The 24,628-nt window shown below is 40.3% G+C and overlaps 1 protein-coding gene across 3 annotated transcripts in view; it reads left to right on the top strand.

The window, feature by feature from the left end:
• SH3D19 (SH3 domain containing 19) overlaps positions 1–24,628 on the top strand; it is an 87,950-nt gene that overhangs the window by 38,842 nt on the left and 24,480 nt on the right. Inside the window, exons 1-6 of one of the 3 annotated variants that reach the window (XM_075421556.1) lie at positions 2,242–2,282; positions 8,958–8,998; positions 9,932–9,974; positions 11,253–11,400; positions 11,634–11,835; positions 12,566–13,561. In XM_075421556.1, coding sequence (XP_075277671.1) covers positions 8,983–8,998; positions 9,932–9,974; positions 11,253–11,400; positions 11,634–11,835; positions 12,566–13,561 — 1,405 coding nt within the window. In that variant the 5' untranslated portion in view covers positions 2,242–2,282; positions 8,958–8,982. Of the gene's footprint in view, positions 1–2,241; positions 2,283–8,957; positions 8,999–9,931; positions 9,975–11,252; positions 11,401–11,633; positions 11,836–12,565; positions 13,562–24,628 lie in introns of those variants that run through there. The other 2 variants (XM_075421554.1, XM_075421555.1) reach the window with 2 other exon arrangements.

The following is a 24,628-nucleotide window of genomic DNA, read 5'->3' as shown; positions in this document are numbered from 1 at the left end:
TGTTAATGGAAAGTAGAAAAGAAAAACTGTTTGCTAACAGCTTATTTTGCCTGTGATCTCTTAAGTTTTCTAACAGAACGGTGTTATCCTGTGTTCTAAGTTGCACAGACAGTTGTGTACTTGAACTGCCTTACTCTTGCTGTATCTGTACTTCACTTTCACTAAGTTGGTTTAATGAAAGGTTTTGCTTCTTTGTTCTTTGCACTTTGATTTTTTTAATATCTCTTCTATACCATTTTGGTCCTCATGTTGCATGGAAAACTTGAACTTTTTCCTGCATGATGACTCCTGTGATTTCTAGCCAAAAGTACTTGCTCATATCTGAAAGTGCTCATCAGATTCTGAGGCAGATTGCTATGGGTCAAAATGCTCTTGCCAGTGGAAGAAAGAACTTAATTTGTTCCTTTTGGTTCTTACTGATACTTGAATATGCATACTTTATAGATTTCCTAATTTCCTGCTATAAAACATAAGTAAATCTTGAATTCTGAGTATAGAAAGTTTTTGCTGCTCCAAAAGATTTCAGATTTATGTTACCAGACTTCAATCTCTTTCCTGTCTGATACTAAATATGATTAAAATAAAACCTTAAAGATTGTAGTTATTCACAACAATGAAAGCAGAATAATCAATCTTTGAAAGTGAACATCAAAAAGAGACTCGAGTTATAAGGAATTAAAAATGAGTCTGGGGTACATCTGGGAGGAACATACAACTAAAAGTGTTTCTTAAAGATAAGGCTGTATTATGATGGGGTGTTTTGAAGGAAAATCAGAATCCTTTTCTGCTGAGAATACACAGTGAAATATGACTGTTAGAAATGTTTTCTAGCACAGCTTTGCTAGCTGTGTGGATAGGGGCCAAGCCACATTTGAACTGTTTCTGAAACCAGACAAATAGGCATTGTTTATCCTAGACTAGCCAAACTATTTCAGAAAACAGTTCAGTCAGAGCAATATTCATTTCTAGTCTTAGTTTTCAGAATGACTGTAGAGGGAGGACATTTTTCATCCATGTCCCTTTTGACTGTCTCTTTCTTCTTGCCTCCAAATGCCCCTATTCTTCATCCCACTGGAGTAACTGCAGCCATCAGCAATTGCAGTGGAAATGCACGCGGAGCTAAACTGAGCCCTGACAGCGTTGGTGTGCCGCACGCCTGCTGCGGGCAGAGTGAGAGTAGTGTAAAATGCTAATGCCCTCCCTGTAGTAACATTCCCGCAGTGACACCGCTGATGAAGGCTGTGGCAGAAGGTTTCCGGAGAGGACTTGATTAGTATACCTTTCTGTTGTAATTAAGGTATTGCATTAATTTGAACCAGGTATAGTCTATTTGTTTTTAGCTTTTAAAAAGGCTATTCAGCACTTCCAGAGGCTTCTCACCAACAACTATTCTATGCCTCTTGTGTTTAAAAAAAAAAAAAAAAAAAGTCCTTTTCTGGAGTAGTTGTGTGTTGGTTGTTTTTTTTTTTAATCTCCTCTGTAGCTTTGCACAAGTGACAGGTTATTAATACCGTGTTCTTCAAGTTAGCAAGACTTTCTGAAAATGCTAATCCCAAGTGCATTCTGATTTTTACCTGCAAAAATAGAAAGGACTGCTATATCTGTTAAGTAAGACCTTCAGAAGAGAGGCGTAAGAAACCTTAGTCTTACCAAGAAAACAGATGAGTTGGCAAAAGGAAACATTTTTCTGTCCTTGTGTATCAACAAATTTTTGGTCATGTTGTCTTCTTGTCTAACCCCACCCACCAAGTTATTACTGAAAAATGCAATCTCAACTGAAAAGGAAGATAAGTTGTTAAGTAATCGTTAAAAATATTTCGCAAAGAGGTTGTAGGTTTTTACTCTTCTGCATAAGTTTTATTTATGAGAATGTAAAGTCATTAAATGCTTATAATCTGAGAATATGCACACCCACATGGGCTCTTCTCCAAGTTTTCCTGTCAAATGAGACAGAACGTGAACTTCAACACAGAATCAAGAGGGGAAAAATGGTTTTAATAATTGGTGTTCTATGTTTGCAGGGTGTTGCAGCTAAGCTGTAACCTGGCTTTCGTTAGAAGGGGTTGGGTATGGTTGTATATGCCAGGAGTTTTGGACAAATTTCTGTAAGATAACAACCTATGGGAAAAATGCACTTGGCAAACCCTTAACAATATATGGGGAATGTTTGCATGACGTTACTTTGCTGTTTTCTCTTTGAGACATTAACCACATTGTAATAATTTTTTTGTCTTCATTAAGCCAAGGACCCTTGTCATCCATAAGAGCAGCAATCAAGAGATGTAAGTCTACTTTTCCTATTTTTTTAAGAATCATAATACTGTAAGATTTCTATGTCTTCGCTTTTAGTAACTGGTTAACTTTATACATGAGAACAAAGTAGCTAGCAGGCTTTTGGGGGGCTGTAATATCTTTCTCACTCTCTCTTTTTTGCTTCACGTTAGACCATTTTTTTGCTTTGCTGGCGGGCTGTTCCTTTTTGCCAGTTACTAACACTTTCTAATTTATGCACTAATGCATTTGTGCACAAGAGGTGATGCATCTCTGAAGAACTTGGGTTACACATGCCCAATTTTTAGCTCACTTAACGAAACAGAAGATTGTTCTATTTTAGCACAAATCTGCAGCAACTGCTCATTGGCTGTGCTGGGGACAGGATTAAACTCATGCACTGGGCTCATTTTGGAAAACAAAAAAATGTTTATAAATCTTGAATGAAAGTCCAAACTCTTCCCTGATTTCATGATTTAACTCCTCTTTCCTTTTCTCTGCTCGTAATCTTTCCAGGCAGAGAATTTCTTTAGCTGCATCTTCCAAAGTATATTATGCAATTTCTTTCTTTCGCTTTCATTTTTATTTCCTTTCTGTCCATGATTTCAATTTCATATTAATGAAACAACCCTCGGGATTCTGCTATGGGGAAAAATAAATTAGTGTATGTACTACTGATTTGTTTCTCCTGGACCTATTAGTCAGGGGCCCATTAGTATGGATTAGGTTGGAGGTAGTCAAAGGGGATCATGAAAGCTTTATTCAGAGCAAGTCTACACGATGCTGTAGTTAAAATGCAGCACTTCATCTGTGCTGTTGCTGGCAGAGATAGGAAACTAGAGAATAGCAAGCACCAGATCACAGAGGGTCTTTTGTGGTGGAGTCAGAAATTGATTTGGACTGCCTAAGCCCCGGTACCTTGTTTAACTGAGAAACCATCTAAAAGATCATTAAGCAATTGATATCTATGTTTTTGAAAATGTAGTAGCAAGGGATACTTTGTTTTGAGGCACAATCAAGTAAAAAAAAAAAATCTAGTCAAGAAGCCATGGCTCATATGTTATAACATATTAGTAATGTTAGTATGATCAAATATATGCACTATGTGAATTATTCAGATGATAAGCTAGGAAAAAATCTCCATGTGCATACTAAGGCATTGTATATGAAACCATAGTTCTTCATGTACCAGTAACCATACCTGTGGATGGATCTAAATTAAAAATGGGCCATGTATTCTTAACCCCCCTTGTCATTAATCTGGAAAAAGTATGGTATTCTCTGGAAAAGTGTATTTCCCTAACAGGATTAGAAATCTTATCTATTTCCTAATCACAGCTTCTGTGGTCTGTTTATTTTCAAGAAATGTGATAGGTGTGTGCAGGGTTTCAACTTTCCAACCTGCAGACAACACTTTATATGGCTTTGTATTGGTAAGTCTCTACCTGTCTTGTGGCCAAAGAGGAAGGAAGTTTATTTTCCTTACAGCTACCCTGACTACAACTCTGGATAGAAAGACAGTGTCATTTTGTTTCAGTTGTTTGACAGCTCATCGGAATTCGGAAAGGTGAGCCCGACGTGCTTGAAGAAAGCAAGCATGTGAACACGAGAGACACTCAGGAGTAGTTTTTTAATCTCAATGCTTCAAAAGTTACCCCTGGATTTTTAGTGATGGTCTCAGGCCAGGACATACCACTAAACCTAGTTCCCACTGAGATCAGCGAAACTGTTTCCATTGATGCAAGGGACAGTAACATGCACACGAATGCCAAACAGAGTGAAAAGGGGCAAGCCAAGTGCTGCAGCAGTGAGTCGAAGGGGAATGATGTTTTCACTCACTCCTCCACTCTTCCAGAATAGGGTGGCGTTGAGGAGCAGGGCTACCGAAGCAAGTCTGCTGCCCTAAAATGTTGGAAGAACCTGTAAGCTTATTCCATTTTCGTTGTGTCCTGAGCAAATATGTGGCTGAATGAAGGATGTGTAACAGCTTGTGTGCACTCTGAGGCTGTGGCTTCCCATTTGGCAGTTTTGCAGCCATTTTTGGCTGTGAGTTTTGTTTGGTTTTCAGTTTTGTTTTGTTTTGCTTGGGGGCTTCCTGGGTTCTTTTGGCTCCCACTTTTCCCCAACCAGATCAATTCTGTGACCTCATTCTCTCCCCATCTGCACAAACATTTGGGCTGGCGTAGTGCAGGGAATGGTGCAGAGGCAGGAACATACAGCCCAAGGAAAGGTGCAGGAGGGAGTGAAGTGCCTGCATAAATCATTATTGTGAAATTTGAGTGAAACTGCAGGCTGGCTGTAAAGGTGTAGTTACGTAGATTTTATTCAGCAGCAATGCCAGCCTGTATGGTGCCAAGCAGTTTGGTCAGCTGTGAAGAGGGTATTTGACCTCACTGGGGGTAGGAGGAGGAGTCCTGTCACCCCTCTAGGTTATTTTTGATCACTTCCCTCGCTGAAGTTGGGCAAAGAAGAACTGGAGCCAGGAAACAGACTGCTGCTGGGGGTGGCACGTTCCTTCCACTGTGCTGCTGGTGGTCTAAGCCCAAGGTGAGCAGATTCAAGGAGATAAAATGGACAAAAACCGTGCAGAAAGTGGTTATTTTTTTATTTAACACTCTGAAATCACTTACTGTGTGGTCATATGAGTGCTAATATTCATTCAAGAGGGGAAAAAAGTCCGCGTTTGGAAGAGGAATTTGCCGTCACCATCTCTTCTAGCTACATTCAAGCATTAAATCAGCCCTGCTCTAATGTCAGACAACCTAACATTTCCCTGAGGTGCCTGCAAACAGAACTAGGAAAAAAAAGGAGCAAGACCTCCCCCTTGTGCCAAGAAATAGTTTAGGAGAAAGACTTCAACTCTCTTAGTTCAGAGATGCATGAAAATTTCCAATTAGTTTGAACCTCCACTTCTAAAGAAATAGTCTAATCAGATCTTGGGCGAAATCAGATTTTTGGGGGTTTTTTTGGGTTTTTTTTCTGATTTTGGCTTGAGGATTACCTGCTCATTTTAGTGTTCCCTGAATAAGGGCCTCTGCAGCCATGTAACACCTTTGGTATTGCAAAGACGGCAAGCATGGCCTCTTGCATTGGGCTGTTCTATCAGCTCTTTTCTTGTATTACTTTGTAGGTAAGGGCAGGAGGGTTTGTCCACTCTTGAGACTCTCCTTGAGATACTATAATGAATAACCTTTATTCCTAGGCAGCTATACTGTGAGAAGAAACTTCTCAGTGTAATAGTCTACATGTTTCATAGGATTGATGGTAGAAGTGTCTAGCCTGGTGTTGGAAAAGCGTTGAAAGAAGCTGTTTTTTTTAAATACTGGCACACGTCCTTGTAGAAAGTAATATTATTACTTGAAAATCTATTAATAGTAGTTAAAATGAATCAACTGAAATAGTTAATTGGCAGGATCGTGTTTACTCACAAGCTGCTGGAAGGAACAGTAGATAAAAATAGTCAGAAAAATTTGGAGCTTGATTTCCCACAAGGCTTGGGCTATTTGAGGCTATGGTCCCAATCTTTAATGCAAAATTAAACTTGCTTTTAAAACACTCTGCAGTGACAAAACTGTTCAAAATTTCATGCAGATTTGCTAATGGAAACATATGAATACTATTATGTAGCGTCTGTATTGTGGAAGCCTTCAGTGCTTACAGCAGGATGGTATCTCTGAGCAGATCCCTGAATGAAATTCACAGTTGCCTCTATATTGCCTTAAAAGATTGCCTGAAAGACTGTAAATTGTAGCCCAGATCTCTTCCAAAGACTCACAAGTGCATGTCAGACTTCTGTTGCCACCAGCTTGTCTGTAGCATTGCAGTTTACAGGTTTGTGGTATAATGGTGGTTGTGCTTACACAGACATCTTGACCTCATAGCTTAAAATGCCCCCTGCCCCATAATCTGTATGTGTTTCAAATACAAATGACCTATTAACTGCAGGTGAAGACTAGGACCCAGAGAAGAAACAGCAGAGGAAAAACATTGTAAACATAAATATATAGCACAAACTGAGTACCCTTTACCACTGCACATTAAAAAACAATTGGATAAAGGCCCCTAAATAGTGCTCATAAGAAATATGTACAAACAATGAATCTGTAAGTCACTGATCTGTCCTCTATTTGCAATTTTACCATTAATCCTTTACTTGCTTAAATTCTACTATACCAGGCTAAACACATTTAGGTGACTCATTGACCTAACAGAAATAGTGACAATGTTATGGGTTGATTTGAGATTTTTTCTTTCCTCTGAGAGCAATAAAGTTATGAGATGAAAAGCTGTGGTTTTTATGCACTGGGTTTTTCCTCTCCCACCCCTTATTTAACTGCTTTGCTTACCTTTTACTTAAATACCACTAAGCGTATGCTCCTGGAAATGTCAACAATTCTCACGCTGAGCGTTTCCTAGTGTGGAAGTTGAGGAGCCAACTGCCTTCAGTTGTCAGTGTGTAAACAGAAACTGAAATACTTTTCCATTGACTCCCCTGGTGGAAGAAAGGTTCTGTAAATCTGAAAGCTGTTGTAGTTTGAAATCTAGGTGAAAAATTAATAGCATGCTTTTTCAAGGCAGTCCACGAAGGGATTGAAGAATAGACTTAGAGAATCAAAAGACCACAAGGCCAGAAAAATGGCTGCAGGTTTTTTCTTTTGTTTTTAAATCAAGTGTGTGCTATATTTTAAAAATTCATGTCTTCTCTCATACACTTTTTAATTTAAATTCATTTATTTGAAATGGTAAAGGAATAAAAGCTATGTGAGTCTGGAGGCAAGGATTATTTAGAAAGCTTTATATTTTTTTCTCCCTAGCATTTGTGGAACTCCAAGGAATACATGAGAGCAGAAGATGCAGTAGCTTTCGCTTCTGCTCCTACTGTGGATTTAAGAGCTTCCAAAACAAAAGATGTTGTAAAAGTATGGTTGTAACAAAAATGTGACAGCAAAAAGAGGGGAGCAGTTGATGGAAGGAGGGAAGAATTTTGTCAAGGTCCTTAAAAAAAGAAAAAACATATTTATTAAATGTGTATGTACATGGAAGTAGCTTGCTTCCATAAATGCCTGGGAGATTTTTTTTTTCTGAATAGGGTAAGTGCATTCTGAAAACATATATGATGGCTTAGATATTAGCGCTTTTGAAGAGACACATTTGTATCTACTAGTAATGTTATTTTTACATAAATATTTTAAATGTGTTGTTTTCAAGTGAGTTTACTTATTTGCTGGAAATTTGGAGTTTGATGGATTACGTGGATGCCTCGCTGGAGTTTTTTTGCATATGTTAAGAAAGTAGAAAGGTATTTCAGACTTTTTTTAGGTTTTTCTTATTTGTTTTTGGTAATTTTAATAAACTGAAATACATTTAGAGTCTCACAGGAGAAAACAGCATGTAGAATTGTCTTGGTTTCGGCTGCCGCCGGCAACAAAAGCGCCCCTCCCCCCGCCGGCGTGCAGAGGAGAATGGAAAGAAACAGGCAGAAACTGGTGGGTCGGGATAAGGGCAGTTTAACAGAACAGCAAACAGAGGGAAACAGGAACAACAACGGTACAAATAAGGAGAAAAACACAACAACGAATCGCACGACCCAGACAGCCGCTCTCCTGAACAGGACCGGCGCCGCGCCCCCCCCCAAGCCGTGAGAGAGTTCCCCCGCGCTGCCCCCCCCACCGGAACCCAGCATGACGGCACATGGTATGGAATACCGGGCTCTGTTTGGCCAGGTGGGGTCAGCCCCCACCCCCCGGCTGTGCCACTTCCTGGAGTCTGGTGAAAATTAACCCTGTCCTGGCCAAACCAGGACAAGAATTTATCTAGAAATGAAGAAAGAATGAAATAAATCGACAGGTTTATCAATTCAGTTTTACATCCCTCATTAATTAGCTTTTATTTCTAGTGTCCTTATTGCAATTCAGTTATACCCGAGGCAGTTGTATTGAATACATTTACCAAATAAACACTTTCTTCCATCCTCTTCACAAAGGTAATCTTGGAATTGGTTGGTTTAGGTCAGTTTGGTTTTGTTTTTTTCTTTAATGTGTGTATTAGATCAATGCTGTGTTAAGATCTCTGAAGAGGAAAGTAAAGATGAGGTGTAGGGGGTTTTTATTTACTTACTGTAGCCAAACAATTTTTACAGAACTGGTTTAGGAAATGTGCAGTCATGCCTTAAACTTTGAGGTGTGTCTCTTAGCCAGGATCAACCTGCCTACCCATATGTCTTTGGTAGGTGGGAGCTTCATTGCATCTGTATCAATTCCTCAGTGAAACCCATTATTTTTGGAATGGAAAAAGCGCAGACCCAAATAAACCATGATTTTAAACTAAATAAAGTATTCAAAGAGATTTGACTTCCCTCTCTTCAATCCTACAGTGGCTCTTTGTTGAGCAATACAGTGGACATTTTCATATTCAGTTATATTCTTCATGGTTAATTTATTGCAAGGGAAACTTCTAAACAGCCACCATTAAAATTAGCATGAGACTAGAAAAAAAATCTGCTTTTATTTTAGTTAAAGACACTGTATTGTGAATAGACATTACAGTTGCGCTCTTACAACACTGGCATGTGTGCTACCCTTGCGTGACTAACCCATTTGATGATGCTTTCCTGGCACTCTGAAGCCTTGGTTTGTTCTCCTTCACCTCCTCTTCCTCTTCTGTAACCCCTTCTTTTTTCCCTCTAGCACTCATGAATAGTGCACACCAAAAATGCCCTGTGGAAGAGGTATGTCTGACACAACACTATGCAACTCTTGAATCAAGTATGCTTTGCCAATTTCAGCTAATGATTCTGTGATGGCACAGGAACAGCAGAGTTGTCAGCTATGCACAAGAAGACTCTACCACTTCCTAAATTGTACTTGCTATGCAAAAATTTGACCCTCGGATAATTTCCTTTTCTCTCTAAAGAAATCAAAATGAAAATATAATGTGGCCATTGAAAAAATTATTTGAATATAAATATGGCAAAAATAGAAAAAATTAAGAGGTCGGGATTCACATATGTTATGTAACTTAGAACACATTGTTTGGGGAAAAAAAAAAAAAGAAATGTTGCTGACTTTTAATCCACAAATGATTAAACTTTAGGAAATTTCTAGCTGGGAACATTTAAATTTTTTTTTTTTTTACATAAAGGAGAGTGAAATAGCTTCTTAGATATTTTTGCCTTAGTACTTTTCCCCTCTCTAAAACAAAGAAAAAAAGACATTAAAAAAAGATCAAAGAACACATCTCAGAAATGAGCCATCAAAAGCAAACCCAGACGTGTTTAACACTTCTTTTTTGTTTTATTCATGGATTGTTTTAACTAAAGAAAAAGAAATTTCAACTCTGGGGCCACCACAATGCAGAGTGCAGGAACATGGGGCGAGGAAGAAGAAAGGGGACAGGACCATGTGTCTTGGTGCTACCTTGGACATAGTGTGACTTAAACTGATTATGAAACTGCACCTTAAATGTTTTTAAAACTTCTCATATTTAATAAAATTTTTTTTTTTAACTTGGCCACTCTTAAAATCTGGAATTTATGATGAGATGTGATATGTTCTCCATTTCATTGATAGTGCATTGGTAAGGGCTGTGCTATTATCCTCATCTTATTGCTGTGACAGTATATTTTAACCTCTTCAGAACTTTTATTTGTTTTCTTTAATAGCTTCTCGGACCTCTAGCCATAGCGAACAGCAGAGGGATAGAAGGTATGATGCTATTATTTATATTGCAATTAGATGTCACTGTAAAACTTGTTAGTTTGTGTCAGAGTATTACTTTTTACGGCTTTCTCCTCTATTTTGTGGTTGGTTTTTTTTCCTTCTCTCTATCCTTAGTGTGTTTAAGCATAAATTAGACTGAGAATGAAATAAAAATACTGAGATTCTTAAGCACAGGGTAGGTTAAGAGTTTGAGGAGTTTTCTCATCAACTTTTGTATATGTCCTCGAAAGAAGAATGCAACCAACCACCACACCTCTTCAGAACTGTTTTACTTTCCTGACATCTATTTACGGAATCACTTCACAATGAAAATAAGCACACTTTCAGGCCTCCTTCCAGCTTCTTAGAGGGTATTGAGAAAGGAGGTCACCAGCCTGGACAGCTGGTGAACTGAGTCTGTCATTATTTTAGGTGTGAAGAAACTGCAGCCCTCTTTTTTTTTTTTTTTTTTTTAATTCTTTTTACAATAGTTTACAACTTTGTTACGATTGTAACAAAAGTTACATTTCTGCCTTTTTTTTTTGCTGCCAGCAGAAAGAGCTTTCTGTAGCAGATGCTTCACCTACTCACAGAACTCGCTTCTCAAAGCATATTTTGTGTGAGACTGGATTGATCAGCGGTGCCCCGGGGGCCATGATCTGGGAGCGTGGGCCATCCCTGCAGCTTGTGCTCTGAAGCAGTTGTTACAGTGGTAAAACAGGGGTAGTACCGACCGGTCCTTAAGCAGCACGGGAGGTCCCTGTTGTACCAGATGCTGTAAGCAAACAGGCCCTGTCCCAGAGGCCTCTCGAGGCTTGCTCTGCCCTACTTCAGCACAGTGGGAGGTTTCCCTAGAGGTCTGAGGACAGAGAAGCCTTTAGGTAGCCAGCCAGAAGCAGTTTTAACTATCTTACTGTTTTAACCTTGTAGCAGGCTAAGGGCAAACACATGATTAGTTCTCAGTATCCCATGAAGACTGAGAGTTCTTCTGTCTAACCGAGTTGCACTTGTGTTTAAGTACTTGAAGCATGTAAATTATTTCACTGAAGCCAATAAACCTACTTTTTGGCTTAGGCGTTTAATTAGGTGGTTTGAATGGAAGCCCAAGTGCTTGCTAGAAAGGGCAGGTAAGTTACTTGAAAATAATGGAAAAACGTCTTTGGTTAAATCAAAAATACCTGAGCTATTTTGGTTTCCCATGCCAAGAACACCTTGATCTTTTACACTGAAAAGAACTATTTTTAAATGTTTTAGATAATTATTTCCCTTTGCCTTCATTTCCAGACGTCCTGAAATTACAATAGTTGCTGCTGAACCTCTCCGGTCATCCTCCTGGTTTCCGGGTGCCAGCCCTGTCACTCCTCAGGGATTAGGATTCCCTTCTGCTTCATCTCATGCTCAGTGGAGGAGAAATGAGCATATTCCAGCTGAGGTAGGCGTGAGTTTACATGAGATGTGATTGATTTACAAAGGTAAAAAGCATGTTAAGTTAGAGAGGAACAGAATTTTTGTTTCCTTAGACTTTCATCATCTTGAATAAGAGACTATGACAGTGTTCTTTTCCTCTGCGTTTGTTAATTTAGTATTTTTAATTTTATGTGCTTTTTTGTTTTTTTAAAGGATCACATCTGGAGGTACATTAATATTTATCTCTCCGTTTTGTAGCTTCCACCATCATATGAGCAGGTGATAAAAGAAATCAATCAAGTTCAAGTCAATACAACAAATAACAATAATGCTGCTGCCCCTAGACATACCACTACTTCTGCAACACAAACTGACTTTCCGGAGGAACTAATTAGCCATTTGCCAGGAAGTAATGTAAAAAACAGTGTGCCTACACACTGGGAATCTGCAGCCTATTCAGGTGAGGCTGTTTTGGATTTCTCATGGATGAAAACCTTACTCTGTCTCCTGAAGATGATGTTTATTACTGGTCTGTGCAGCTTTTAATATGAATAACAGTTAAATTTCTGTGAATGATTACTGCTGTAAATTCCTGTAAAAGTCCTCTTTTCCAAAGATCTACCATTACATTCACGGTCAGACTATAGTTAAATCTTGAAAGTTTTGCTCTATTCAGCCAAAATGGCAATCACTTTGGGGCCAGAGGAGCTCAGACATCCAGTCAGACTAGCAGCAGTGTTACATGTTCAGACTGAAGAGTGTCCAAACCAAGCTGAGAAAGTTACTGTACTAAAGTTACTAGTTACTGTAACTTGTTACTGTTACTGTAACTAGTTACTGTAACTAGTTACTGTTACTGTACTAAAGTTACTAGTTACTAGAAAGTTACTAGTTACTGTGCTGTACTGTTTGGTCTAGATGTTGCTTGCATACCCCTCATGCTGCAAGCTAACAAGTAGTTTTGAACTCAGAATGTATAGATACCATGCATTTCAGCAATCTTCAGCTTCCTCCTAGATTTCATATATTTTTTTTTTTCATTCATCTGTTTAGAAAGAGAACTGCAGTTTCACAAGCAGTAGTAAATTCTGAACAAAAACCATTACGTTTATCATCCTGATGGCTGATTAAAAAATAGCAGAAATAAAGTGTTCTGGAATAGATCACTGAAGCCTCTTCTTTTCTGTTAGCAGGGCAGAGTCCACTTAAACCTCCTAGGCCTTCTGCATCTCTCCTGAATAGGTCTCCTTCAGAAAATGAGAATCCCTTAATAGTCTTTGAAGTTTCTGAAGGTCAGAGCTGCCAAGAAAATCCCAGTGCTGTGATACGTCCTGTGCCAAAGCCAAGATCAAGAAGCAATCTCAGACCTGTGGTCAAAAATACTGAAAGTAAGATAGGCAATGGAGAAGAAGTGAACCAGTCTACCACAAAAAAGCAGCAACTTCCAGTTCAGCAGTCACCTGTCTTAGATGATAACTTACTAGACAATCACTTGGCGATGGACAGCATGAGTACAGAAAAGAGCCAAAATAGTATTGTTTCAAGGATCAAAGCTTTTGAATCCCAAGGAACTAATGATACCTCAGGATTATCAAAAAAGCCAGAAATTGCCCCTCGTTCATTTCCCCCAAGACCTGTTACTGCAAAGAAGCCAGTGGTTGCTCCAAAGCCAGGCATAAGCAGAATTGCAGGAGACTGGGATGCATGGACAGAAAGCAAACCAACACCTTCCAAGGAATTGCAGCCTCAACCTGAAGTAGCTGGGAGCAGTGTTGTAACCAAACCTGAACTGCCAAAGAAGCCAAAACCTGGCCTTGTTAAAAGTAGTAGTAGTGATTTTCTTGATGCAAGGAGTGGATCAGTTGCAGAGAACAGTGATGGACGAAAGAAATTTCCTGTTCCTGCTCCAAGGCCTCTCGTTCCTAAAAAGTCACGTCACACAGAAAATCCTGCCTTTTCTTTGGCCTCACTAAAACCCATCGCTGCTCCCCCACAAGCTTCCGTATCTGCCCAAGAAAAAGTTTTCAAGTCTCTGGAGGAATTGTCACCTGCAGCCAGCTCCCCAGCACCTGTCTTGCAAAATAAACTAGATGTGGAAGGAGATCTGATCAGTTTTGATGATGACGTTTTGCCCCTAAGTCCAACTTGTGTAGTTAAAGATAGCATCAGTTCTGAAGCAGCAGCAGGTAAGAAGAAATTCTTTTAAACTGGCACTGTGGTTACTCTTTGCAGGTGTATGATCCTGTGTGAGTTATGTCTGCCTATCTTGACGGGCTTGATGTGTTTCTATGAAATTCTTGGTTTTTTGTTATGTCAAGATCGCTATGAAATTACTTGGATTTTTAGACTCGGGAGGTTTCAAGGCTGTGTAAATCTCAGAACTTGCCTGATGGATTTGTTACATGCTTACTAAAATAACGATAAAAGACTTGATGTTCTACGCTAGGTGTCACCTCCAGAATGTATCACAGTTCTCTCTGGGGAACTTGGGACATCTTATCTCTCGCCATCTAATCTGACTAATTTATTGGAGTGCCTGAAGTTCTTTAGTGGACACCTAGTCATCTAGAGAAGGAGCAATGTTTGCTGTGGTTAGGGAAACTTATGATCAAACATACTGGGATACTCTCCCCATCTCAGCAGTGCCTACTTATTTTCTCTTTCCTATCTTTGTGTCTTGTCATGTACTATGTGCTTGCTACGCAACTTTAATTTTTTCTAATGAGTGAAAATAATAATTTCATATGGACAGATTAATTACTGCAGCTACGTCCCTTTCATAAACCTTGTCTGATCCATTAAGCACTTGGGGTCGATTTTCTTAATGCTGTTTTAGGTGGTTTGACACAGGTGGGTGTTGGGCTGTCGTTAAATTTTACAGCAATAGGTTCTTCCCTCTTAATATTCAAGTATGTCCTGATGTAGCTTACCAGCCCCATTGCAATCCAGGGATAGTTCTGCTTTAAAACAGATGGTGTGTCATACAAAATGCTTGTTTAAGGGAGTAACTATGATTTTTAATCTCTTTTTTTTAACCTCATTTATCATTAAAAATCTCAGCTTTCTGAAAAGAGGAGCATAGATACTGTGTAGTTGTCACAGTAAATCGATACTAATGATTGTTAACAAATACGATTTCTTCAGTTTGTGGATTATATTGTTAGGATGAAGTTCTGATTTGTTATTGTTTCTCCTCTGTATTGGCATAAAAACCCCAAGGCAGATGTAGAAGGTCCCTTAAAGCCCTAAACTGTTAAGATCAGTATGTACGGACATAGAGATCTCAGGGGAGCTTATGAAGGCAGTGAAATAAGGCAGGAGAATATCCTGCAGGAGAGGTGGTTAGCTCAACATGGATACAAGTCCATTTTTTCTTGGACTGACAGATTCTGGGAACACTGCAGAAGCTGTACCAAGCCTGGAAGGAGGAAGGAGTACAGGGTGACTGGAGAGGCATTCCATCCTTTTGTCAAGGAAGTGTACGACTGACAGTGTCTAGCTGGGAAGAGTCATGATCATCGTGTCTGGAGCCTGGACTCGTGGAACAGCCACTCTGCATGTGATGGTTTTAGAAGAAAGTTAGAAGCGTGAGGGATGACTCGTTTTCAGTCCATTTAGGGTAAAACTTGTGGTTTCGGTCATTTTATTTTGATTAATAGAAGCAACAAAGGGAAAATGTTCTAAGTAGCAGGCAAGAAAAGTGAGTACGTACATGAGTACATAAAAAGGAAAACAATCCTCTGGCTATGTGCTCGAAATGATTGCCTTTACCCCCCAACCTGGAAAAATTTAGTAGTGTTAATTCTTCTGTAAAATCAGAGGTTGAGTGATCCCAAAAGAAAATCGCCTAAAAAACAGCTTACATGACAAAGTGGTAAGAATGTCAGTCTTCACCTTTCTGGTTGGTGTCCTGGGTGTTGTTCTTGGCTTAGCTAAGAAGCAAGTACTTTCCATTCTCATGGTTAATAGAAGAATTAATCAGGTAATAGTTTCCTGACTTTGAGTCACCTATCTGTGCTTTTATTCGTTTAATAAAATGGCATCTTTGCTGCAACCCCTTCTTACATATTAAAGAGAAAAAGGTCTGAGAGCAGTATCACTTTATTAAACTGTAAAATTAGGATTAATTCCAGATTTTTGCAGGCATTTGTGAGCTCAAGATCTTATCCTATGCCCTTGATTACTAACGCAGTGCTATGTCTTGATAAAGCAGCCACGAGAACAACACTGGCTTTCTGAAAAATGGGGCAACACAGAGCACTAACACTAGCTATTTCTCATGTTCCCGCAAGGAATAGCTTAGGATTTGCAAGATGAATCCACAGTAAAATATTTTGGAAAGGCAGGAAGAGAAGCTCAAATCTTGCTCCCAGTTTCCTGGACTTTTGCATTTCTTACATATTTGTCATTGTCATTACTTAGCAAAATGACAGTGCTCTGCTGGTTGTTATGGCAACCCTAGAAAAGGAAGGAGGCTTTTATGCAGTGGTGTTTGAAACTAAGCACCGACAGCTTGTTTGTCAAAGAGCAATGTTACAGATTACAGCATTCATGAAACTTAATTTTTTTTCTGATATAGCAGGCACATGTCTGGTACTTAGATTAATGTAAATAGAACTGGACGGATCGATGACTGCTGCTGCTAACACCTGATGCAAAAGTAAGAAGGTGAAGCGTTCATTGATGGTGGGGAGAGTGCAGAAGTTGAAGTGAGCGTATGAATGAAAAGGTGGATGAAGCTTCAGTTTCCATAGCAATGTAGCTGACTGACAGAAGACATCAGCTTCCTCTAACAGACGGCTGCCGTCTCCACTGTAGTGAAAGAGATTTGAATGTTATTTATGTGCTAAGATCAACCATGTTGGCAACAAACCAGGTTATAGTTTCACCAGCTTAACTGTCAGTATTTAACTGGTAGTTTACTGACCAAAGCTAGCTGGATGGTTTTCTTTCAAGTTTACCTTGGGCCATCCCATAGGTGCATCAGTGTTTGACAGCATCTCCAACAGCACAGCTGTTAGTAGAGTGAACGTGCCCTTATCCAAACATTAACGATTTTGTCTTTGTGTGACCTATATGGAGAGGGGGAACCATTCTTCTGGTGCAGATAGAGCCTCTGGGTACCAAGATCCCTTTCGAAGCTTTCAGCATCCACTCTGCCAGTTGAAGTCTGTGGGACCTTTGGAAGCTCAACAGCTCTGAGGTTCAGAGGTGAACTGTCAGAGTCTTGCATCCAAGTCGTGTCTCTGATGCTGGCCCAAGGGAAGTGCCAGGAAGGAGAAGTCAGGAATGACAAATCCATAGAACTGCTCCTTTCATCAGCAGCCAAAATCGATACCAATTTTAAGTGGCATAATTTTGGACTCAAAGGCTAGAGATAATGTTCAAAGCCATTTCTATCTTAATAAAATTGCTCCTGTTCAAGTCAGTCATTTAGAATGTGAAGGCATCTGCTTAGGACTCTAAATCTTGAGGTGCTAATGCTTTGGTGACAGTTGTGATATTTTGGATCACCTGGGGTATTTTTACGTTTCTCTTATAGTTGATAGCAGGCATTTGTGCAGTTCCTGAAGGTTGAAAGTTATGGGAGTCTGTCAGGTGGGCTCTCTTCTCACTAATCCATTTTTACAAAGGCTTGGAAATTAAATCCTCGTGGAAGTTGAACTGAATGTAAATTCCACAGCTTCAGAAGATCCATGATTTTACGCATAACTTGTGTTAAAGCAGCTAGTGTGCCTGCTTGCTAAAAGTTCTGACAATGTATGTTTGGACAAAGAAGACAAAGAAACAGTGCATTTAAAGCATACATTTAAATTAAAATGTGGAGGTGATTTTGCTAGAATGTTTTTGTTCCTTTTGGTGTATGGAGAGCTGTCCTTCTCTCTCATCTTCTCTCTCTCTGTAAACCAGCATATAATTCACCGATTGCTGTATGCCTGATATACGAGAACTTGATTTAAACCAAATGCTTTGAAAAATAGTTCAGAGAGACCCTTACCTTACCAGCAGGAGATAGGTCTCTCTTTTGATATCTTCATTATATTAGTGTATTTCAATTCTAACAGTAATACGACTACTGCATTTCTTAATTGCTCTGTCTGTCTATCGATCTGTCTACTTTATCACAGTATAAAAGTTCATTTCTGCCTGTATGGTGAAAAAAAAACCCCTAAACAAACCAGTGCTACTATCCATTTATACATATTGTTCCTTCCTGTGGCATGAATGGTGGAATTTGTGTGACATGGTAGTCAATTCAGAAAAACTGCTGCTTGAGGAGCTTCAATTTATCTGCTGTGGGGATATTGCCCAGCTGCTTGTTTTTAATTGCTTCCTCAGTAAGGAAAAGAAAAAAAAAAGAACTGAAATATTTCTGACTGGTAGATTAGTCCAGACATATCTTCAAAATAATGCAGCTTTTCTTAGGGTTCTGCCATGTTACTTCCGATGACTTTTGTTGTGGTTATTTTAAAGTTGTCTGTCTCTTTCTGCCAAAAGTATCGTCCCCAGAAAAGAGTGAGCTGTCTCATCCATTTTAATCTGCGATTTGGCTTAAACCCCTGACAAAACCAGATTTACCTGAAATCATGCTCCTGTGGGGTGGAGTGGTGGAGGCATGGGTCTGTGCTGTGTCCTGTTGGTTTTGCTGCAAGTTTGGCAATCTCCAGGAGAAATGGTAACAAGCATCCATTAACTCTTCAGATGCTACAGGTGTTTGCTTGGTAAACATAAATCAGAGCCTTCAAGGAGCTTGGAAGTGACTCTGCTGTTAGAACAGGAGAGGGCCTTATATCTAGTTTCAGGAAACAAATACGATTTTTCAATGATAGCTACATAATAGATGAGGAGCCCTTTAGGCTGTCAAATGCAAATGAATTTGCTTTTGAGTCTATGTCTATAGATGCTGTTAAGTGATAATACACAAGTAATAATGTTCTTAATAATAACTGTCTCCTCTGATGCTGTTCACTATATTTATCAATGACATGGACAGCGACATTGAGTGTACCCTCAGCAAGTTTGCAGATGACACCAAGCTAAGTGGTACGGTCGAGACACCGGAAGGACGGGATGCCATCCAGAGGGACCTGGACAAGCTGGAGAGGTGGGCCTGTGTGAACCTCATGAGGTTCAACAAGGCCAAGTGCAAGGTCCTACACCTGGGTCGGGGTAATCCCCGGTATCAATACAGGCTGGGGGATGAAAGGATCGAGAGCAGCCCTGCTGAGAGGGACTTGAGGGTACTGATAGACGAAAGGCTGGACATGAGCGGGCAATGTGCGCTGACAGCCCAGAGGGCCAACCGTGTCCTGGGCTGCATCAGGAGAAGCGTGGCCAGCAGGTCGAGAGAGGTGATTCTGCCCCTCTACTCTGCTCTGGTGAGACCTCACCTGGAGTGCTGCCTTCAGCTCTGGAGCCCTCAGCACAAGAAGGACATGGAACTGTTGGAGCGGGTCCAAAGGAGGGCTACAAAAATGATCCGAGGGCTGGAGCACCTCTCCTATGAGGACAGGCTGAGAGAGTTGGGCTTGTTCAGCCTGGAGAAGAGAAGGCTGCGGGGAGACCTGATTGCAGCATTTCAGTATTTAAAGGGAGCCTATAGGAAAGATGGGGACAATCTTTTTAGTAGAGACAGCAGTGACAGGACGAGGGGTAATGGTTTTAAACTAAAACAGGGTAGGTTTAGGCTGGATATAAGGAAGAAATTCTTTACAATGAGGGTTGCGAAACACTGGAACGGGTTGCCCAGAGAGGCAGTGGAGGCCCGATCCCTGGAAACATTCAAGACCAGGTTGGACAGGGCTCTGAGCAACCTGATCTCGTTAGCGGTGTCCCTGCTCGCTGCGGGGGGGTTGGACTAGATGACCTCTAGGGGTCCCTTCCGACCCAAAACTTTCTATGATTCTATGATTAAATCTATTTATTTTACAATAACACTTAATGCAGATATCCTTTGATCAGAAAGATTGTCAAAGAACAACAAAATGGTTATTTGTAAGTGTTTACAAATAAAACAGTATTTTTTTTTCTTTGCTGAAAGCATGTGAGATTCTTGCAAGATGGTAGATAGGTATTTTTAACAACATTATAAATTCCCCTGTCCTTCACATTTTCGTGAAAAAGATTTTGTATGCCCTACTGCTTTCCACCAAAAGTCCTCTGCTTTGGAGACTTCCAGCTTCCCTGTTTTGGGGCACTTGAATCTCTTGCCAGTGAACAAGCATTCATTCACCCGGCAAGAAAGGACAAAACTGTGTTTCTTAATCTCCAGGGTAATTTGGGGGTCTGTTTTTTTTGTCACTCGCTGTATGTCCAGATACCCTCCAGCATCCAATTTTTGAAGTTAGACCAGGTTATGGAACCAGTTTCTAACAACATGACCTCATGGCTGACCTGTTCTGGGCAGGAGGTCGGATTAGAGACCTCCTGAAGGCTCTTGCAACCTGAGCTGTCCAAGTCTTACTTCAACTAGCAAAATAGATTAATAATGTACAAATAGCCTCCAAACTTTCACATAATAGCTTGTGCTGGCATAAGCAGTCCTCCTGTGCCAAAGGCAGTGTAATTACTATCACCTTTGCTACCATGGACAAGCTAGCAATGCACCAAATGGGTGTGCTTTTAGATACACACAGATAGTAAGTGTGGGCATTCCCGCGGTCTGAGGGAGACGTGATGAAAGCTCGGAAAAGGTCCATTTATGTCTGTCTCTGTGTACAATGTAGCACTGTAGTTTTCCACCCCATAAATGCTTGTATGGCCATTAAGTGTTACAATAGCCCAAGAAATTTTGCTGTTCTAGTAGCAGATTTTATCTGCTCTCCAACTTTCTAACACTGTGGATGAGATATTTCATTGCTCAGTTAAGGGCATCTTGCGTTCCCAACAAGTACATTTAGGTCAGATCTTCTGTTGCATCTCTCAGCAATTTTTTTTTTCTGTACTTTCCAGAGAGTATGAAACTCCACATAATTCTTTGCCTTTGTACACTTTTGTCATATTGATGGCTAGGCTCCTTCTGCAAACTCCACATGTATCCTGTAAATACCATTCATTCTTTGGATTGGACTCGTTCCTCAAAAATAGTAATCACTGGCCTTGAGTCGCCTTGCTTTTTGTGGTGATCCGTCAGATGTTGGCTGTGAGCAGGGAGCAATGCCTAAAACCAATGCAAGTAGTTCACTACGTTTTCTCTGCTCTGAGTAGCAACAAATGTTGCTGGATAAATTCTTCCTGTCCTGAAGTCTTTCCACAACTCTTTTTAAAAAATTTTGTTAATACGTGAGAAGTTTGAAATGTCTGTTTTGGCATCTGAACATAATGTTTCTGGGAGGAAAGATAATCCTCAAGATAAAACTTTCTGAAATTACTGTGTGCTTGCTCTGGTGTTATGTGCTTTTGATAAAACAGCATAATCAGGTGCAAAAATAAAACTAATGCTTTAGCAATCACATTGGAAAAGCTACCTATATATAAAGGTTGTTACATATAAGAGATTTTTATCAGCCCACTCAAGTACCTGTTTGACTAAATGTGCCATACTGGGTAAAGCAAATCTCCTTGGCCTGAATGAACTCTAAATCTTTGAATGAAGCAGGATCACACAGTCCGTTCATAGCCTCTACCTAAATAACTGGGCTAGTCATGAAAAACCTCTGTGTGGACTGGGGAGAAAGAAATCCTAGAACACTATGATAGCGGATTTGCTTGTCTCTGCTCCAATTTTAAGTCTGAAGCCATAGTAAGTCTACTCCTGAATACTGTATTCCTTCTATGTGAGTGACCTGACCTGCTCTCCTGGTGTTAGGAGAATGTTGAGAAGCCTGAGTTTCACCTGAGCTAACTTTCAGGTTATGCCCAGATTACATCCTGAAAGAGCCTGCATCCCATTCTCTTTTTTTTTCCTTTTTCTTTTTTAATTTCCCAGTCTCTCAAAAGACATGGTCATGACCAGAGTGTGGCAATTTTCCATGCAGAGGGAGCTGCAAATTACATATTTTGAGAAAGGTGGTGTAGTCCATTTTGCTCTCTCTGAGTCAGAAATACCATTTCTAAGAACAGTGAACTGTTAATTTTGGTGATGAAAGGTACTGGGGAAAATTGAGATCGGGAGGATCGCTGATGCTGGAATTTAGGTAGGGTACCTGTGTAATATGTCTATTTAGAGTTGTAAATAGGTGGAAATTTAAAACGTCTGAGTGAATGTCAGACGTTTTTGGTTGTAGCATTTCACAGTGTTTGTTCAGCATGGACCCCATTCCTCTTTGGGATGTTATTTGTCAGGTTTCTATTGAAGCTCAAGCTATATTACTAGAAGGAGCCTGTTGAAAATCTTCCTCCACTTGTGGGTTCGGTATGCTTCCACAAACACCAGAGTGTTTTGATGGGGCTAGGTTTTAATAAAGCCGTTTATTGATGAGGGTTGGCTCTATTCTCTGTTCCTGGAAGACCCCGATGACAATACTGTTCTGTGTGAAGAGAGTGTGTGAGCCTTGCCTTTAGCAGCTCATTTATTTTTTTTAATTAAACATTGAAAGTAGACACAGTTGCGTACTTCTGTCGTGGCAGGTGTTAGGTGAGCGTCAACTCCTTTCATACTACGTTGTTCTCCTGTGTTCTCAGAGTACAGTTTTCAGGACTGAGCATCTTCACAGTAGATAATACTGTTCTGTGCATTCAGCTTTCCATATCTGATTTGTTTGGAGGTTCCCCTTACTGCTGCTGAGGTATCTGTTACCATCTTACTACCACCTACTTAAAGACTACCAACAAATATTTCGGAAAGATATCCATCTGTCCTGCTCACATGGGCAGAATCTAGTGTTTGTTCTGTAACCTCCTAATTTTTTATTTTAAACAAGGATGGTAAATGAGAGTGGGGGGAAAAAAGCTGTCTCTCCTAAACTGGTAAAAGAGGGAGATGATGTATGGTGTATTTGAATACACAGCTTTCATTTGTCTTTCCTGTGAACAAGCAGAATAATGATATGTTATCACATAAACCTTTGAAACAGAAGCTATAGAAAAGTAAGACTAAGGAAGACACAGGCTTTTAGCTTCATTGTAGAAGTTTAATAAAAAAAAATCGATAGAAGACTGTTGATAAGTGTTATGAAAAATGCCTTGCAGATTAATTTCCTTGAGCTGAGAAGCTTTAAGTGAGTATATTAACAATTCCGTTTTCACACCTCCATGAATTATGCTCAAACGATGCCCAATTGTTGTTAAACAACATAAAAATTTGATATGTTGTCAGTCCCATTGCACAAAGCAGCACAGTCGTTTACTCCACCAGTTTCTGCTGCAAGCCCAGCACTAGGGAATGGAATAACACAAACAAGGTAATGAGTTTTAAACTAATTATGAGGTGACAACAGTATAATTGAACATAAGATAATGAGTGGAAAACTAAGGTTCATCGAATGGTTTTCTCAGCCTTAGAAATTACTTTTCTTAGACTTAAAAATTACTTCTCAGGTTTATTGATTTAGAGACCTCTGCCAACTGTTGAATAGTGGAGAAAACCATTTCTACACATAGCAATGACTTAACAGCTGACAAACAGTAATTTTGTGCAATTTTAAACCTCCCATAAATTTACAAGAATACACATCTGTGATTATTTTGGGTGTTTAGACTATTTCCACTTGGTTTTGTGATGTCTATATTTTTATAAGATAGAGGCTTTGGAAAATTGTTTCCTCATTGTTCATGTGGAACTTCCCTAACCTCTGCAGAGCCTTACCTTGAGAGGTGCTCCATGTGCCGGTGTGTTCCCTGCACTCCTGCTGTGTCGAGGAGCCCCTGGCTTAGCCCTGCTCACCTTTCCTTGGCTCACCCTGTGTCTCCAGCTTCCTGAGGGGCCAGAGCAGCTTTGAGGCCCTGCTGCCATGTCGGGGTCACTCCTCAAATCTGTCATAGAGTTGCCAGATAACTGAAAGAGAGACGAAAGTCCAGTTTCTGTTTTCTTTTTTCAGCTGCACTGAAGTCACTCTGAACACCAGCATAATTGTTAAGATTAGATAAATCTTGTGTTTTTAATGCGATTCAAATATTAGCAGTGTAGCTAGCAGGCACAGGTACAAAGGAATAAAATAAAATTATAACTGCAGGCTTGCTGTAAGAGTGGGATTTTTGTTTCTTGTTATCACTGTACTGCGAGGATGCTTGTACTCCTCTTGTGGTCTGTTTTCCAGTCCTCTAGAAAAACCCTTGCTCTGATGCAGCTTTCACCGAAGAGACCTAAACCTTTTACTGGCTAGTGCTAATTCATAACTTAAGCAAGATATTAGTTTTATCCTTACCTTTTAAAACATTGTGGGTTGCCCTTGCCTGGTTTTTGGATGCGCGAGGGTCTTTGGGCACAACGTGATGGAGCCATCTACTGCCTAGATGGTAACAGAGCTTATTTTTAACTATGGCCTGTACACTTTCAGCTCTAGACAAATCGTTGACCTGCCTGATCCTTTCTACCTGAAGTGTACGCTCGAAGCTGTTGTACAAGCAGCCTGACAGAAGGAATTGATGCACTTAGATTCATGATTAAAATGTGACACGAAGGTACCTAGGCAGATTCCTGGGGGAGCCTGTGGGCAGGTAGATGCCTTGACTTTGAGAGAGACCATGGCACGAACGCCCAAGGCACACCTGTACGTGATGGATGTGCCTACAAAGAGAGCCTTAAGCAAGGGGCTGGTGGGAGGTGGACATCTGAGCAGGGCTGAGCGTGCCGGGGCCCTGCCGCACGCTGTCCCTCCTGTTGTGCCGGCTGCGTGCCGGCGGGCCGAATCGGCAGCGGGAGCTGAGAGAGCTGGGGACACGGGGGGCAGAGGGGGCTGCCGGCTGCAGGCAGCAGCGCCCAGCAAGGGGGAGCAGAGCAAGGGCTGGGGGGCCTGTGACCGCCAAGTCGTGTGTGTGCGGGAGGGCAGTCCATTGCACTGCAATTCAGCAGCTCAATGTTACGGAGTGTTTTCTCTCTCTGAAATTACTTCAGGCCTATATTTGGTTAAAAATAATAATACAGAGGTTTGTGTACTTGGTCTTCTTCCCCTCTCTCTAAAAATCCCAAGGCTTTTTTAGTTATACTGCTAAAAGGTTTTTAATAAGGTTGTTCGTAAATAAATACCATAATTCTAGTTTTTCTTAAATCTTATGTGTATTCCCAGACACAGATTTCTAGTGTCTTGATAAACTGCATTGTGTTATACTATCCAAAACTATCTGTAAGAAAACATTAGTTCATATTACATAAT

Source organism: Opisthocomus hoazin, chromosome 5 (assembly GCF_030867145.1).
Source record: "Opisthocomus hoazin isolate bOpiHoa1 chromosome 5, bOpiHoa1.hap1, whole genome shotgun sequence".
NCBI classification, from domain to species: domain Eukaryota; kingdom Metazoa; phylum Chordata; class Aves; order Opisthocomiformes; family Opisthocomidae; genus Opisthocomus; species Opisthocomus hoazin.
This window is presented reverse-complemented; position numbering and strand designations above follow the sequence as displayed.